Source organism: Musca autumnalis, unplaced genomic scaffold, assembly GCF_047663935.1.
Source record: "Musca autumnalis isolate F117 unplaced genomic scaffold, ASM4766393v1 scaffold_166, whole genome shotgun sequence".
NCBI lineage: Eukaryota > Metazoa > Arthropoda > Insecta > Diptera > Muscidae > Musca > Musca autumnalis.
In genome coordinates, this window is record NW_027411718.1 from 174561 (window position 1) to 192040 (window position 17480).

General features: G+C 34.5%; 1 protein-coding gene across 1 annotated transcript; it reads left to right on the forward strand.

The window, feature by feature from the left end:
* Positions 1 to 16731: 16731 nt before the first annotated feature.
* LOC141391855 (uncharacterized) lies at positions 16732 to 17190 on the forward strand. Its single transcript, XM_073964547.1, has one exon. It carries the CDS (start codon positions 16732 to 16734, stop codon positions 17188 to 17190), a length of 459 nt encoding a protein of 152 aa, XP_073820648.1.
* The last annotated feature ends 290 nt before the right edge of the window (positions 17191 to 17480 follow it).

Genomic DNA, 17480 nt, shown 5'->3' on the forward strand with positions numbered 1-17480 from the left:
CTGGTGTGTAACATATAAACATTATTGTGCATTCTCGTATATATGTAAATGAGGTGTCGAGACCCTTCATTTTTGCCGATTTGAAGTTCATCATTTTACCGCTAGGGGGCGCTTCACATATACCAAATTTTACTGAAAAAGTTTACTTCTCGATAATTTTCTCAAATATTTCTAGGTTTTCTTCGTTCTTTCTGCACGTCCATATACTAAATATCTTTCCTTCGCTTGTGCTCACCCATAGTTCATCCTACCGTCGCTAGGGGGCGGTTTGCAACTAAGAAAATTCGTGTATAACCTTAATTCTTTCCCATAGTTTTCAAATTTCTTCGGAATTTTCTACGTTTTTCGGATAAAAATCAACTTTGTTCACCTGCTTTGCTGATGTTTATGCATAGTTCTGCTGTCTACCGCTAGGTGTCGCCCTGAAAGCGAGGAAATACCTTAAAATCTTAATTATTTCTGAATTTTTTCAAGTTTCTTCCAGTTTTTTCTTTACATACTCAGCAATTACATCTGAATTCTGATACCTTCTGCTTTTTTATAGTAGAAAAGCGGGTAAATCTGTTCATTTCTTTGGAAAAATATCCCTTTTTCGACCGTTTTCCCTTAAATCTACATAAATTCGTTACGAAAATCATTCTATTTCTTCCTAGTCTCACTGTTCTTCATTTTGCGAAAGGTATTTCCGTACTTTCTGCTATTTTTGGTTATCTTTCCTCATTATTTTCCTGAAAAATCATGTCTTTGGAAGCCTTTATTCGTCAAGCTGCTGTGGTCACCCTATTTCCAATTTCTAATTTTTAGCTTTTTTCCTAAAATTGCATCTCTCTCTTTGTACTAAAAGGCATTATTCTCTTTTCTATTGGTCTTTCCTTTTTCCTTTATTGTAAATAAATTTACTTCTTGTTTAACCTGCAAACGCATTGTTCGTGGTAAGACTAGTTCCAAAGCCTTCTAATTTGCTTCAAAGAAAATCCCAAATTGTTCAATTCCTTCGCCTAAAAATCTTGTGCTTTTTCTTTCTTGTCTTTTTTATACCATCCTGAGGGGAAACTCTTTCTAATCCGAAGAAAGTTTTTCCATTTCATCGCAACAATTCACCATCCCAGCTTTTCTAGTAAAATCCAGAGGTTGGCATTTTCATTTTGGTCCATTCTTACCGGATATTTGGAGAACTGTTGCGAAAAATTCCCATACATCATAATTTTTGTTCCATAAAGCATCAAACAACAAGGTAAGTTTGTGCTTTATATTCAAAAAGTGAACAATAGTGCATAAATTCAGTGTTGTGTTCAAGTGCGTTTTGCCGACGGAAATTAGTTTTTTTCATTTTTCAAACGAACAGTGGTTCATATATAAAGTAAATTTCTTCAGTTTGATTTTTCAAATAACACTTCACTTTTCAATTAAATTTCAACAATAAATTTTGGTGGAATATTCTATTATTTTATTTCAATTTATTGTTTTCATTCAATACATTCATTTATAATTTTCTCCTACTACTATTTCTATAAACAAGTGTTTAAAATATCATAATTTTATTTCTTTCCAATCCGCGACAGTGTGTTTACTTCTTTTATTCATTTCGTTTTTCATTTTTGCCGCGAGAATTTTAGTACTAACTCCCTTTGTACGTGTTTGTTGGTGTGTTATTTTCTTATTTTTCGATCTACGATCATAATTCCATTAGTGTTGTTGCTGTTAGATTTCTAATTTCCTAACAGCATAACCATTCGTTCTCACATAACACACATTCGTACATACATACATTCCTTCCACTGTTGGCTTGTTGGCCTCTGTTCGTTCGTTCGGTCAACCAACCAACAAGTGTCTCTTGGTTTTCTCTTTACTTGTGCGTACAACCTGCAGCAAGCCTGTTTATATGGTCGGACTACAACTGGTGTGTAACATATAAATATTATTGTGCATTCTCGTATATATGTAAATGAGGTGTCGAGACCCTTCATTTTTGCCGATTTGAAGTTCACAATTTTATCGCTAGGGGGGCGCTGCACATATACCAAATTTTACTGAAAAAGTTTACTTCTCGATAATTGTGCTCACCCATAGTTCATCCTACCGTCGCTAGGGGGCGGTCTGCAACTAAGAAAATTCGTATAAAACCTTAATTCTTTCCCATAGTTTTCAAATTTCTTCGGAATTTTCTACGTTTTTCGGATAAAAATCAACTTTGTTCATCTGCTTTGCTGATGTTTTTGCATAGTTCTGCTCTCTACCGCTAGGTGTCGCCCTGAAAGCGAGGAAATACCTTAATTATTTCTGAATTTTTTCAAGTTTCTTCCAGTTTTTTCTTTACATACTCAGCAATTACATCTGAATTCTGATACCTTCTGCTTTTTTGTAGAAGAAAAGCGGGAAAATCTGTCCATTTCCTTGGAAAAAGATCCCTTTTTCGACCATTTTCCCTAAAATCTACATAAATTCGTTACGAAAATCATTCTATTTGTTCCTAGTCTCACTGTTCTTCATTTTCCGAAAGGTATTTCCGTACTTTCTGCTATTTTTGGTTATCTTTCCTCATTATTTTCCTGAAAAATCATGTCTTTGGAAGCCTTTATTCGTCAGGCTGACCGTTTGGTCACATTTAATGCAGATGTGGTCGGTGGTAATATTCCCTTAACTTCTTTCCACTTCATAAAGATCCACATTTCTGAAGTTAAGTCCATGTGGGCAGAGATCAAGACGGCATATGAGCGATTCATGTCCGATCGTGATAACGAAGAACAAAATGTGGAGGATGAAGAACAGGAAGAAGGTGCAGAAGCTGCTTCAGAGCTTGAGACGTTCAAAGCGAAGTACAATAGCGCCTATATCACTTATTGTGAGTGCTTGGGCCGCCTGACTCAGCTGTCTGAAGATTTCCAGAGTCAGACAGTTTCCAAAGAGCCCTCTGTTTCGCCTTGCATCTTCAGGCAATCTACAAAATATTTATGCATTTTAATATTATCACAGCATTTGTAAAAGTTAAACAATAAAAACAGAACATTAACACAAAAATTTTTTTTAAAAAAAATTCCGCTTACATGTAAAACCGTACAAACTAAGTGTCAAGTGTTACTTAAAAACTACGATAGAACTTTCACTATCATCGTCTAATGTAAATATTGCTCTGAGTTGTTTTACATATTGCACGATCTACTTCTTTGTGTGAGATGGCGATAACAATAAGCAGCATTATCCGTGTCGCTCTTGAAGTTTATTCGTTTTGTTGTTGCTAAATTGTTGATGTGTAGCATTTCTAATGTTAATCTTTTGTTGTAATTGTTCTCAATTTGGAGTATTTTCACTTTATCGAAATTTGGTGGGTGTTAACGTCAAAGTTAACAGCTCTGGTCACCCTATTTCCAATTTCTAATTTTTAGCTTTTTTCCTAAAATTGCATCTCTCTCTTTGTACTAAAAGGCATTATTCTCTTTTCTATTGGTCTTTCCTTTTTCCTTTATTGTAAATAAATTTACTTCTTGTTTAACCTGCAAACGCATTGTTCGTGGTAAGACTAGTTCCAAAGCCTTCTAATTTGCTTCAAATAACATCCCAAATTGTTCACTTCCTTCGCCTAAAAATCTTGTGTTTTTTCTTTCTTGTCTTTTTTATACCATCCTGAGGGGAAACTCTTTCTAATCCGAAGAAAGTTTTTCCATTTCATCGCAACAATTCACCATCCCAGCTTTTCTAGGAAAATCCAGAGGTTTGCATTTTCATTTTGGTCCATTCGTACCGGATATTTGGAGAGCTGTTGCGAAAAATTCCCATACATCATCATTTTTGTTCCATAAAGCATCAAACAACAAGGTAAGTTTGTGCTTTATATTCAAAAAGTGAACAATAGTGCATAAATTCAGTGTTGTGTTCAAGTGCGTTTTGCCGACGGCAATTCGTTTTTTTCATTTTTCAAACGCACAGTGCTTCATATATAAAGTAAATTTCTTCAATTTGATTTTTCAAATAACACTACACTTTTCAATTAAATTTCCGCAATAAATTTTGGTGGAATATTCTATTATTTTATTTCAAATTATTGTTTTCATTCAATACATTCATTTATAATTTTCTCCTACTACTATTTCTATAAACAAGTGTTTAAAATATCATAATTTTATTTCTTTCCAATCCGCGACAGTGTGTTTACTTCTTTTATTCATTTCGTTTTTCATTTTTGCCGCGAGAATATTAGTACTAACTCCCTTTGTACGTGTTTGTTGGTGTGTTATTTTCTTATTTTTCGATCTACGATCATAATTCCATTAGTGTTGTTGCTGTTAGATTTCTAATTTCCTAACAGCATAACCATTCGTTCTCACATAACACACATTCTTACATACATACATTCCTTCCACTGTTGGCTTGTTGGTCTGTGTTCGTTCGTTCGGTCAACCAACCAACCAGTGTCTCTTGGTTTTCTATTTACTTGTGCGTACACCCTACAGCAAGCCTGTTTATATGGTCGGACTACAACTGGTGTGTAACATATAAATATTATTGTGCATTCTCGTATATATGTAAATGAGGTGTGGAGACCCTTCATTTTTGCCGATTTGAAGTTCACCATTTTACCGCTAGGGGGCGCTTCACATATACCAAATTTTACTGAAAAAGTTTACTTCTCCATAATTTTCTCAAATATTTCTAGGTTTTCTTCGTTCTTTCTGCACGTCCACATACTAAATATCTTTCCTTCGCTTGTGCTCACCCATAGTTCATCCTACCGTCGCTAGGGGGCGGTTTGCAACTAAGAAAATTCGTATATAACCTTAATTCTTTCCCATAGTTTTCAAATTTCTTCGGAATTTTCTACGTTTTCCGGATAAAAATCAACTTTGTTCACCTGCTTTGCTGATGTTTATGCATAGTTCTGCTGTCTACCGCTAGGTGTCGCCCTGAAAGCGAGGAAATACCTTAAAATCTTAATTATTTCTGAATTTTTTTCAAGTTTCTTCCAGTTGTTTCTTTACATACTCAGCAATAACATCTGAATTCTGATACCTTCTGATTTTTTATTGTAGAAAAGCGGGGAAATCTGTTCATTTCCTTGGAAAAATATCCCTTTTTCGACCGTTTTCCCTTAAATCTACATAAATTCGTTACGAAAATCATTCTATTTCTTCCTAGTCTCACTGTTCTTTATTTTCCGAAAGGTATTTCCGTACTTTCTGCTATTTTTGGTTATCTTTCCTCATTATTTTCCTGAAAAATCATGTCTTTGGAAGCCTTTATTCGTCAGGCTGCTCTGGTCACCCTATTTCCAATTTCTACTTTTTAGCTTTTTTCCTAAAATTGCATCTCTGTCTTTGTACTAAAAGGCATTATTCTCTTTTCTATTGGTCTTTCCTTTTTCCTTTATTGTAAATAAATTTACTTCTTGTTTAACCTGCAAACGCATTGTTCGTGGTAAGACTAGTTCCATAGCCTTCTAATTTGCTTCAAATAAAATCCCAAATTGTTCACTTCCTTCGCCTAAAAATCTTGTGTTTTTTCTTTCTTGTCTTTTTTATACCATCCTGAGGGGAAACTCTTTCTAATCCGAAGAAAGTTTTTCCATTTCATCGCAACAATCCACCATCCCAGCTTTTCTAGGTGACGCCCTGAAAGCGAGGAAATACCTTTAAATCTTAATTATTTCTGAATTTTTTCAAGTTTCTTCCAGTTTTTTCTTTACATACTCAGCAATTACATCTGAATTCTGATACCTTCTGCTTTTTTATAGTAGAAAAGCGGGGAAATCTGTTCATTTCCTTGGAAAAACATCCCTTTTTCGACCGTTTTCCCTTAAATCTACATAAATTCGTTACGAAAATCATCCTATTTCTTCCTAGTCTCACTGTTCTTCATTTTCCGAAAGGTATTTCCGTACTTTCTGCTATTTTTGGTTATCTTTCCTCATTATTTTCCTGAAAAATCATGTCTTTGGAAGCCTTTATTCGTCAGGCTAGTCTGGTCACCCTATTTCCAATTTCTAATTTGTATCTTTTTTCCTAAAATTGCATCTCTCTCTTTGTACTAAAAGGCACTATTCTCTTTTCTATTGGTCTTTCCTTTTTCCTTTATTGTACATAAATTTACTTCTTGTTTAACCTGCAAACGCATTGTTCGTGGTAAGACTAGTTCCAAAGCCTTCTAATTTGCTTCAAATAAAATCCCAAATTGTTCACTTCCTTCGCCTAAAAATCTTGTGTTTTTTCTTTCTTGCCTTTTTTATACCATCCTGAGGGGAAACTCTTTCTATTCCGGAGAAAGTTTTTCCATTTCATCGCAGCAATTCACAATCCCGGCTTTTCTAGGAAAATCCAGAGGTTGGCATTTTCATTTTGATCCATTCGTACCGGATATTTGGAGAGCTGTTGCGAAAAATTCCCATACATCATCATTTTTGTTCCATAAAGCATCAAAAAACAAGGTAAGTTTGTGCTTTATATTCAAAAAGTGAACAATGGTGCATAAATTCAGTGTTGTGTTCAAGTGCGTTTTGCCGACGGCAATTGGTTTTTTTCATTTTTCAAACGCACAGTGTTTCACATATAAAGTAAATTTCTTCAGTTTGATTTTTCAAATAACACTTCACTTTTCAATTAAATTTCAACAATACATTTTGGTGGAATATTCTATTATTTTTTTTCAATTTATTGTTTTCATTCAATACATTCATTTATAATTTTCTCCTACTACTATTTCTATAAACAAGTATTTAAAATATCATAATTTTATTTCTTTCCAATCCGCGACAGTGTGTTTACTTCTTTTATTCATTTCGTTTTTCATTTTTGCCGCGAGAATTTTAGTACTAACTCCCTTTGTACGTGTTTGTTGGTGTGTTATTTTCTTCGATTTTTGCCGATTTGAAATTCACCATTTTACCGCTAGGGGGCGCTTCACATATACCAAATTTTACTGAAAAAGTTTACTTCTCCATAATTTTCTCAAATATTTCTAGGTTTTCTTCGTTCTTTCTGCACGTCCACATACTAAATATCTTTCCTTCGCTTGTGCTCACCCATAGTTCATCCTACCGTCGCTAGGGGGCGGTTTGCAACTAAGAAAATTCGTATATAACCTTAATTCTTTCCCATAGTTTTCAAATTTCTTCGGAATTTTCTACGTTTTTCGGATAAAAATCAACTTTGTTCACCTGCTTTGCTGATGTTTATGCATAGTTCTGCTGTCTACCGCTAGGTGTCGCCCTGAAAGCGAGGAAATACCTTAAAATCTTAATTATTTCTGAATTTTTTTCAAGTTTCTTCCAGTTGTTTCTTTACATACTCAGCAATTACATCTGAATTCTGATACCTTCTGCTTTTTTATAGTAAAAAAGCGGGGAAATCTGTTCATTTCCTTGGAAAAATATCCCTTTTTCGACCGTTTTCCTTTAAATCTACATAAATTCGTTACGAAAATCATTCTATTTCTTCCTAGTCTCACTGTTCTTTATTTTCCGAAAGGTATTTCCGTACTTTCTGCTATTTTTGGTTATCTTTCCTCATTATTTTCCTGAAAAATCATGTCTTTGGAAGCCTTTATTCGTCAGGCTGCTCTGGTCACTCTATTTCCAATTTCTAATTTTTAGCTTTTTTCCTAAAATTGCATCTCTCTCTTTGTACTAAAAGGCATTATTCTCTTTTCTATTGGTCTTTCCTTTTTCCTTTATTGTAAATAAATTTACTTCTTGTTTAACCTGCAAACGCATTGTTCGTGGTAAGACTAGTTCCAAAGCCTTCTAATTTGCTTCAAATAAAATCCCAAATTGTTCACTTCCTTCGCCTAAAAATCTTGTGTTTTTTCTTTCTTGTCTTTTTTATACCATCCTGAGGGGAAACTCTTTCTAATCCGAAGAAAGTTTTTCCATTTCATCGCAACAATCCACCATCCCAGCTTTTCTAGGTGTCGCCCTGAAAGCGAGGAAATACCTTTAAATCTTAATTATTTCTGAATTTTTTCAAGTTTCTTCCAGTTTTTTCTTTACATACTCAGCAATTACATCTGAATTCTGATACCTTCTGCTTCTTTATAGTAGAAAAGCGGGGAAATCTGTTCATTTCCTTGGAAAAACATCCCTTTTTCGACCGTTTTCCCTTAAATCTACATAAATTCGTTACGAAAATCATTCTATTTCTTCCTAGTCTCACTGTTTTTCATTTTCCGAAATGTATTTCCGTACTTTCTGCTATTTTTGGTTATCTTTCCTCATTATTTTCCTGAAAAGTCATGTCTTTGGAAGCCTTTATTCGTCAGGCTGCTCTGGTCACCCTATTTCCAATTTCTAATTTTTAGCTTTTTTCCTAAAATTGCATCTCTCTCTTTGTACTAAAAGGCATTATTCTCTTTTCTATTGGTCTTTCCTTTTTCCTTTATTGTAAATAAATTTACTTCTTGTTTAACCTGCAAACGCATTGCTCGTGGTAAGACTAGTTCCAAAGCCTTCTAGTTTGCTTCAAATAAAATCCCAAACTATCTGCTACTTTTGGGCTATTTGGTCGACTTTTGTGAATGAATAAAAAGTTAATTTAAATTCATTATTTTTCCCAACGTTTCGTCGGCTTGTTTCCGACTTCTTCAGGGGATATTTTATTTGAATTTCCTGTTAACAAAGTTTTGTTTCATTACAAATTTTTCCAATGCATACAAGTTTAAGTTTTTAACTTACAATTAATCATTATTAATTCACTTATAATTATAAAAAACTGGACTTCAGGAACACACATTTTGTATAATCAATAAATAAATAATAAATAATCAAATGTAAAATTAAATTAAACCTAGTATCACAGAGGTGGTGCTTTAAGCTATTGCAACGAAGTATTGAAGTTTTGTGTTGTCCTTATCTTCTTTAGTGTTTATTGACATTTTTATTCTTTCTTGGATTCGCAAACTCTCCAATGTATATCGTTTGTTTTCTATTTTTTCCCTATCCAATATTCTGACATTTGCAAAGTCAGCTGAGTGGCCACTCTCATTGATGTGTTGCGCCAATGCTGTGTTGTCTTTTACTTTCTTTATGTCTGTTTCGTGTTCGTTCAATCTAATCTCCGTTTCGTTGTCCCCACATAAACCTTATTGCACTGTTCTCGTTCATTTCCCTTGCAAGTTATCTCATAGACAACATCATTCTCTTGAAGTTTGTCTTTTTTTTTCGTTTTTCTTGCAAAAATAGTTTTCAACTTCTCGTTGGATTTGTATGCAATGGATGTTTTTGTTGTGTTTATCATATTTCTTATTGTTCTGTTTTCTGTTAACTTTGGGATAAATGGTATGCTGAGGTAATTTTGTTTTTCTTTGTCAAATTGTGTTATATTTCCTTTGGTACTTTTTGATATGATATTTTTTATGATTGCTGTTGGGAAATTGTTTTTTCTTAATATTTCTTTTAAAATTTTTGTGTTTTCTTTGTGAAATATTTTGTCGCTTAATGTAAAGACCGTTTTTGCTAAATTTGTTGCTGTATTTATTTTCATGCTGTATGTTTGTGTCGAGTTGTAGTTTATAATTCGATCTGACGATGTGGGTTTTGCATACCAGTTTGTTATGATTTTGTCGTTTTCTTCCTTCTCAACGGTAAACTGCAATTTGTTGTGGTATTCATTAAGCTTATCAAGAATTGTTTCCAACTGGTTTTTATTTACTATCGCAAAAATATCGTCAACATACTTTGAAATGTGTTTTATTTCAATGTCCATTTTCCTAAGTTCCTCTATTACGTCGTCAAGAAGTTTGTCAAGTACTATATTGGCAATAGTTGGCGATAAAGGGTTGCCCATTGGCATACCATATGTATGATGGTAAAATTTGTTATCATACTGGAAGTAATTGTTATCGTTTAAGCAGAATTGAAGAATCTTCAGGAATTTATGTTTTGGAATCGTTGTGTGGTTTTGTAGTATTTCCCATTTTTCCATCGTATTTCTGATTGCCAAATATATCGGTATATACGTAAACAGTGATACCACGTCAAATGAAATTAGAATATCGTCCTTATCCAAAGTTATCATCTGTAATTTATTTTTCAATTCAGTGGCTTTTTTTATGTTATTTGATGTTGAGACTAGATTTTGAAGAATTTTTCCCAGTAGTTTGGACATGTTATAACAGGGAACTTTCATTGATGATGCGATTGGTCTGAGTGGTATCCCAGTTTTATGTATTTTGGGCAGACCATACAGTTCTGGCGCTTCAGCTGCTATACTCGTCAGTTTCTTTTTCTCAAATTTTGAAATAAAATTGTTTTTGAATAAATCTGAAACCAAGTTGTTATTCAATGTCTGCAATTTGGTAGTCGGATCCGATCTGATTTGTTTATATGTTGTTTTGTCCTCGAGTAAGTTTTCCATTTTATTCTTGTATTCCTCTTTGTACATTATTACTGTTTTATTCCCTTTATCTGCAGTCGTTACCATTATTTCATCTTTGTGTTTATTTAAAAATTCTTTAGTTATGTCATGTATGCCCATTATGAACCTCTCCATTTCTGTATTTGTAAGACTTCTGCGATGATTCGCTATTCTCCCTGCTATTTTTGCCCTTGTTATTTCTTTCTAATTGTCATTTTTCAATGTTTGGACCCATTGTTCCATATCAGCTATTAATGGTACTGGTTTGAAATTTTTCCTGTGAACTGGAAGTGAAAATTTTTTCCCCATAGATAAAAGCCACTACATTTCCTTCGTAAATTCAATATGTGTACGGTTTACAAACCAATCCTCATTTAGTCTCAAGTTTAGTTTATTAAATTTGTTGTCTTTTAATTTTTGTAATTTGGATAAGTGTGTCTCCTTTGTGTTTTTTCTAATATTAATTGCCCTATTCCGTTGCTCATTCTTAAATTGTTTTACCTCTGTTTCGTTCAGTGTATTATTTAAATGTTCTTCTATTTTCTCTAGTTCTTTCTTACATTCTCTGATGTTGCTGTGTGTTTCTTTTATTTCTGCATTGAGAAGTTTCAGTTGGAAGTTGTATTCGGTTCGTTCTATTTCTCTCTTTGCTTTTTCGGTTTTAAAAAGTTTTGTTATTTGTTTTGTTGAGTTTGTTATATGTGTAGGCATCGTTCCTAACTTTCTACAGTGTTGTAAACATATGACTCTTTCCTCTTGTTTGGCTAATTTCTCTACATATCTGCAGTACTGTTTTAACGATGTTGTTGTTTCAATGTTGTACTTGTATGATATGTGCTTGAAAAAATTCTTCATGTTCTTAACTTTGTTCACCTGTTAATTCTTTTTTATTGTTGTTTTTTCTCGGCGGGCCCTCCGATTGTATTGTATTTGTTGTTCTTGACCAATGGTAATTATGTACTATCTGCTACTTTTGGGCTATTTGGTCGACTTTTGTGAATGAATAAAAAGTTAATTTAAATTCATTATTTTTCCCAACGTTTCGTCGGCTTGTTTCCGACTTCTTCAGGGGATATTTTATTTGAATTTCCTGTTAACAAAGTTTTGTTTCATTACAAATTTTTCCAATGCATACAAGTTTAAGTTTTTAACTTACAATTAATCATTATTAATTCACTTATAATTATAAAAAACTGGACTTCACGAACACACATTTTGTATAATCAATAAATAAATAATAAATAATCAAATGTAAAATTAAATTAAACCGAGTATCACAGAGGTGGTGCTTTAAGCTATTGCAATGAAGTATTGAAGTTTTGTGTTGTCCTTATCTTCTTCAGTGTTTACTGACATTTTTATTCTTTCTTGGATTCGCAAACTCTCCAATGTATATCGTTTGTTTTCTATTTTTTCCCTATCCAATATTCTGACATTTGCAAAGTCAGCTGAGTGGCCACTCTCATTGATGTGTTGCGCCAATGCTGTGTTGTCTTTTCCTTTCTTTATGTCTGTTTCGTGTTCGTTCAATCTAATGCCTAATCTCCGTTTCGTTGTCCCCACATAAACCTTATTGCACTGTTCTCGTTCATTTCCCTTGCAAGTTATCTCATAGACAACATCATTCTCTTGAAGTTTGTCTCTCTTTTTCGTTTTTCTTGCAAAAATAGTTTTAAACGTCTCGTTGGATTTGTATGCAATGGATGTTTTTGTTGTGTTTATCATATTTCTTATTGTTCTGTTTTCTGTTAACTTTGGGATAAATGGTATGCTGAGGTAATTTTGTTTTTCTTTGTCAAATTGTGTTATATTTCCTTTGGTACTTTTTGATATGATATTTTTTATGATTGCTGTTGGGAAATTGTTTTTTCTTAATATTTCTTTTAAAATTTTTGTGTTTTCTTTGTGAAATATTTTGTCGCTTAATGTAAAGACCCAAAACCCACATCGTCAGATCGAATTATAAACTACAACTCGACACAAACATACAGCATGAAAATAAATACATCAACAAATTTAGCAAAAACGGTCTTTACATTAAGCGACAAAATATATCACAAAGAAAACACAAAAATTTTAAAAGAAATATTAAGAAAAAACAATTTCCCAACAGCAATCATAAAAAATATCATATCAAAAAGTACCAAAGGAAATATAACACAATTTGACAAAGAAAAACAAAATTACCTCAGCATACCATTTATCCCAAAGTTAGCAGAAAACAGAACAATAAGAAATATGATAAACACAACAAAAACATCCATTGCATACAAATCCAACGAGACGTGGAAAACTATTTTTGCAAGAAAAACGAAAAAGAGAGACAAACTTCAAGAGAATGATGTTGTATATGAGATAACTTGCAAGGGAAATGAACGAGAACAGTGCAATAAGGTTTATGTGTGGACAACGAAACGGAGATTAGGCATTAGATTGAACGAACACGAAACAGACATAAAGAAAGGAAAAGACAACACAGCATTGGCGCAACACATCAATGAGAGTGGCCACTCAGCTGACTTTGCAAATGTCAGAATATTGGATAGGGAAAAAATAGAAAACAAACGATATACATTGGAGAGTTTGCGAATCCAAGAAAGAATAAAAATGTCAATAAACACTAAAGAAGATAAGGACAACACAAAACTTCAATACTTCGTTGCAATAGCTTAAAGCACCACCTCTGTGATACTAGGTTTAATTTAATTTTACATTTGATTATTTATTATTTATTTATTGATTATACAAAATGTGTGTTCGTGAAGTCCAGTTTTTTATAATTATAAGTGAATTAATAATGATTAATTGTAAGTTAAAAACTTAAACTTATATGCATTGGAAAAATTTGTAATGAAACAAAACTTTGTTAACAGGAAATTCAAATAAAATATCCCTGAAGAAGTCGGAAACAAGCCGACGAAACGTTGGGAAAAATAATGAATTTAAATTAACTTTTTATTCATTCACAAAAGTCGACCAAATAGCCCAAAAGTAGCAGATAGCACATAATTACCATTGGTCAACAACAACAAATACAAAATCCCAAACTGTTCACTTCCTTCGCCTAAAAATCTTGTGTTTTTTCTTTCTTGTCTTTTTTATACCATCCTGAGGGGAAACTCTTTCTAATCCGAAGAAAGTTTTTCCATTTCATCGCAACAATTCACCATCCCAGCTTTTCTAGGAAAATCCAGAGGTTGGCATTTTCATTTTGGTCCATTCGTACGGGATATTTGGAGAGCTGTTGCGAAAAATTCCCATACATCATCATTTTTGTTCCATAAAGCATCAAACAACAAGGTAAGTTTGTGCTTTATATTCAAAAAGTGAACAATAGTGCATAAATTCAGTGTTGTGTTCAGGTGCGTTTTGCCGACGGCAATTAGTTTTTTCATTTTTCAAACGCACAGTGCTTCATATATAAAGTAAATTTCTTCAATTTGATTTTTCAAATAACACTTCACTTTTCAATTAAATTTCAACAATAAATTTTGGTGGAATATTCTATAATTTTATTTCAAATTATGGTTTTCATTCAATACATTCATTTATAATTTCCTCCTACTACTATTTCTATAAACAAGTGTTTAAAATATCATAATTTTATTTCTTTCCAATCCGCGACAGTGTGTTTACTTCTTTTATTCATTTCGTTTTTCATTTTTGCCGCGAGAATTTTAGTACTAACTCCCTTTGTACGTGTTTGTTGGTGTGTTATTTTCTTATTTTTCGATCTACGATCATAATTCCATTAGTGTTGTTGCTGTTAGATTTCTAATTTCCTAACAGCATAACCATTCGTTCTCACATAACACACATTCGTACGTACATACATTCCTTCCACTGTTGGCTTGTTGGTCTCTGTTCGTTCGTTCGGTCAACCAACCAACCAGTGTCTCTTGTTTTTCTCTTCACTTGTGCGTACACCCTACAGCAAGCCTGTTTATATGGTCGGACTACAACTGGTGTGTAACATATAAATATTATTGGGCATTCTCGTATATATGTAAATGAGGTGTCGAGACCCTTCGTTTTTGCCGATTTGAAGTTCACAATACCAAATTTTACTGAAAAAGTTTACTTCTTGATCATTTTCTCAAATATTTCTGGGTTTTCTTCGTTCTTTCTGCACGTCCATATACTAAATATCTTTCCTTCGCTTGTGCTCACCCATAGTTCATCCTACCGTCGCTAGGGGGCGGTCTGCAACTAAGAAAATTCGTATAAAACCTTAATTCTTTCCCATAGTTTTCAAATTTCTTCGGAATTTTCTACGTTTTTCGGATAAAAATCAACGTTCTTCACCTGCTTTGCTGATGTTTACGCACAGTTCTGCTCTCTACCGCTAGGTGTTGCCCTGAAAGCGAGGAAATACCTTAAAATCTTAATTATTTCTGATTTTTTTTAAGTTTCTTCCAGTTTTTTTCCTTACATACTCTGCAATTACATCTGAATTCTGATACCTTCTGCATTTTTATAGTAGAAAAGCTTGAAAATCTGTTCATTTCCTTGGAATAATATCCCTTTTTCGACCGTTTTCCCTTAAATCTACATAAATTCGTTACGAAAATCATTCTATTTCTTCCTAGTCTCACTGTTCTTTATTTTCCGAAAGGTATTTCCGTACTTTCTGCTATTTTTGGTTATCTTTCCTCATTATTTTCCCGAAAAATCATGTCTTTGGAAGCCTTTATTCGTCAGGCTGACCGTTTGGTCACATTTAATGCCGATGTGGTCGGTGGTAATATTCCCTTAACTTCTTTCCACTTCATAAAGATCCACATTTCTGAAGTTAAGTCCATGTGGGCAGAGATCAAGACGGTATATGAGCGATTCATGTCCGATCGTGATAACGAAGAACAAAATGTGGAGGATGAAGAACAGGAAAAAATTGCAGAAGCTGCTTCAGAGCTTGAGACGTTCAAAGCGAACTACAATAGCGCCTATATCACTTATTATGAGTGCTTGGGCCGCCTGACTCAGCTGTCTGAAGATTTCCAGACTCAGACAGTTTCCAAAGCGCCCTGTGTTTCGCCTCCGAATCCGCCCCAGAGTGCAATTCAGTCATTGCAGCGCGACGTAATTTCTTGTATTGCTGCGTTATCTCTGTACGATATCGACGTCAAAAACTGGGATCCAATATTAGTTTTCCTTTGTTGAAATCGCCTTCCTGACTCAATTTTAACGCTGTGGGAACAAGGTTTGCCTGATAAGACCGCCATTCCTAAGTGGACTGACCTTGATTTTTTCTTTACGAATCGGCATCCTACGCTTGAATCCGTTTCAGAGATGCGAAATCATCCGAGGTCAGATGACCATCAACCTAATTCCAATTCTAAAAGTTCGAAGTTCAGCTCCTAAATGTCCTTTATGTACGGATTCCGTTCATATAATTCGAAAATGTCCTAAATTCATTGCGATGGACGTGAAACAGCGAGTGGCTGAAATAACGAAGCAAGGCCTTTGTTTAAATTGCTTTTCAAAAACTCACGATATTAAAAACTGTACCAGCGACAATAATTGTTTCGAGAGTCAGAGGCGGCACAACACTATGCTTCATGATCGTTCATCAGTCAGTCATCTCTCCAATCCACCCTCGAACTCTGCGAATTTAAGTCCAGACTCCAATCCGTTTTTTCCGAATCCTATACAGTCCAAAAGTTCAGGGAGTGCAGCAAGTCAAAGCTGTTTCGCTTCAAGTTCTCAGGGTGTTTTGTTGGGAACAGCGTTGGTGAATGTATTGTGCTTAGGAGAATCGTATCACGCTCGTGTACTCCTAGTTTCTGGTTCTCAAGGCACATTCATATCTGAACGATTCTTCACCAAATTAAACATTCCTTATCAGCGTACAAATGTTCAGATTTCTGGCCTTAATAATTCTCCAGCTGCTTCCGTCCAAAAAATATGTTCTGTTGTGTTGTCCTCTCGATTTGATGATTCAGTTCAGCTTTCAATGTCTGGAAATCTGCCTTCCCATACATTACCGTCATCTTTATTCTCTCAACTCCCTCCGATTAAACTGGCTGATCCACACTTTTACAAATGTTCAAACGTCGACATTCTAATAGGCGGTGACCTCTTGCCTAGCATTATGCGCGCTGGGGTAATGCGAGATATTTGCGGCACTTTAATGGGTCAAGAAACTATATTTGGAGGGATCCTCACTGGCCCTATTCCTAACTCTTTTCCTTCATCTACTCTAATTTCAAACTTTTGTAAAATTAATTTAGATAAAGAGTTTTGTCCTTTCTATGGGTCAGAGAACCTTCCTGGCAAAAAGTCTCCTTCAGCTTCTGATAGGTATTGTCGGGAGCTCTATGTTTCTAATACAGGGAGAATTGAAGGTGGTCGGCATGTTGTGGGCTTTCCTTGCAAACAAGGTTTCCCAGGGAAGATGGCCCTTGGTCAAACCCGTTCAAGAGCTGTAACGCAATTCCTTCGCAATGTAATTCGTCTACTCCGTAATCCAGATTTAAAAAAGGAGTATAATCAGGTACTCAATGAGTACGTTCAGTTGAAACATATAGTTCCAGTTCCGTCTCCGTATCCAGATAATGATTCTCGCCATTCTTATTTACCGCATCACGCGGCCATTAAACCAGAGCGTTCGACCACTAAAATTCGCGTGGTCTTTAATACTTCTTCGGATACGTCCAATGGTCAAAGTCTCGCAGGTCCAGTGTTGCAATCTGATTTGACCACATTATTGCTCAAATGGCGTCTCTTCCGATATGTGTTCAACGAGGACATCGAGAAAATTTACCGCCAAATTCTTGTTCATTCCGATCATACTCTATTTCAACGAGTTCTATTCCGCAACACCCAGGTGAGACCATTCATGATTTCAAGTTAAAAACTGGCACAGTGGGTGTCATTTGTGCTCCGTACTTGGCTATTCGCATTCTTCTCCAACTTGCTGACGATGTTAAAGTTCGAATCCCGAGATGGCTCAAGTTTACCCCGTCGGCTGACATTCAGTTGCATGGCTTTTACGATGCATCCTTCAAGGCATTCACATCCACTTTTTATGTGCGAATAGCTAAAGGTACGTCCGTACTCTCTCACCTGGTGTATTCCAAAGTAAGCGTTGCTCCAGTGGAAACACTGTCCATTCATAAAATCATTCGTTTATTAATTCCATCC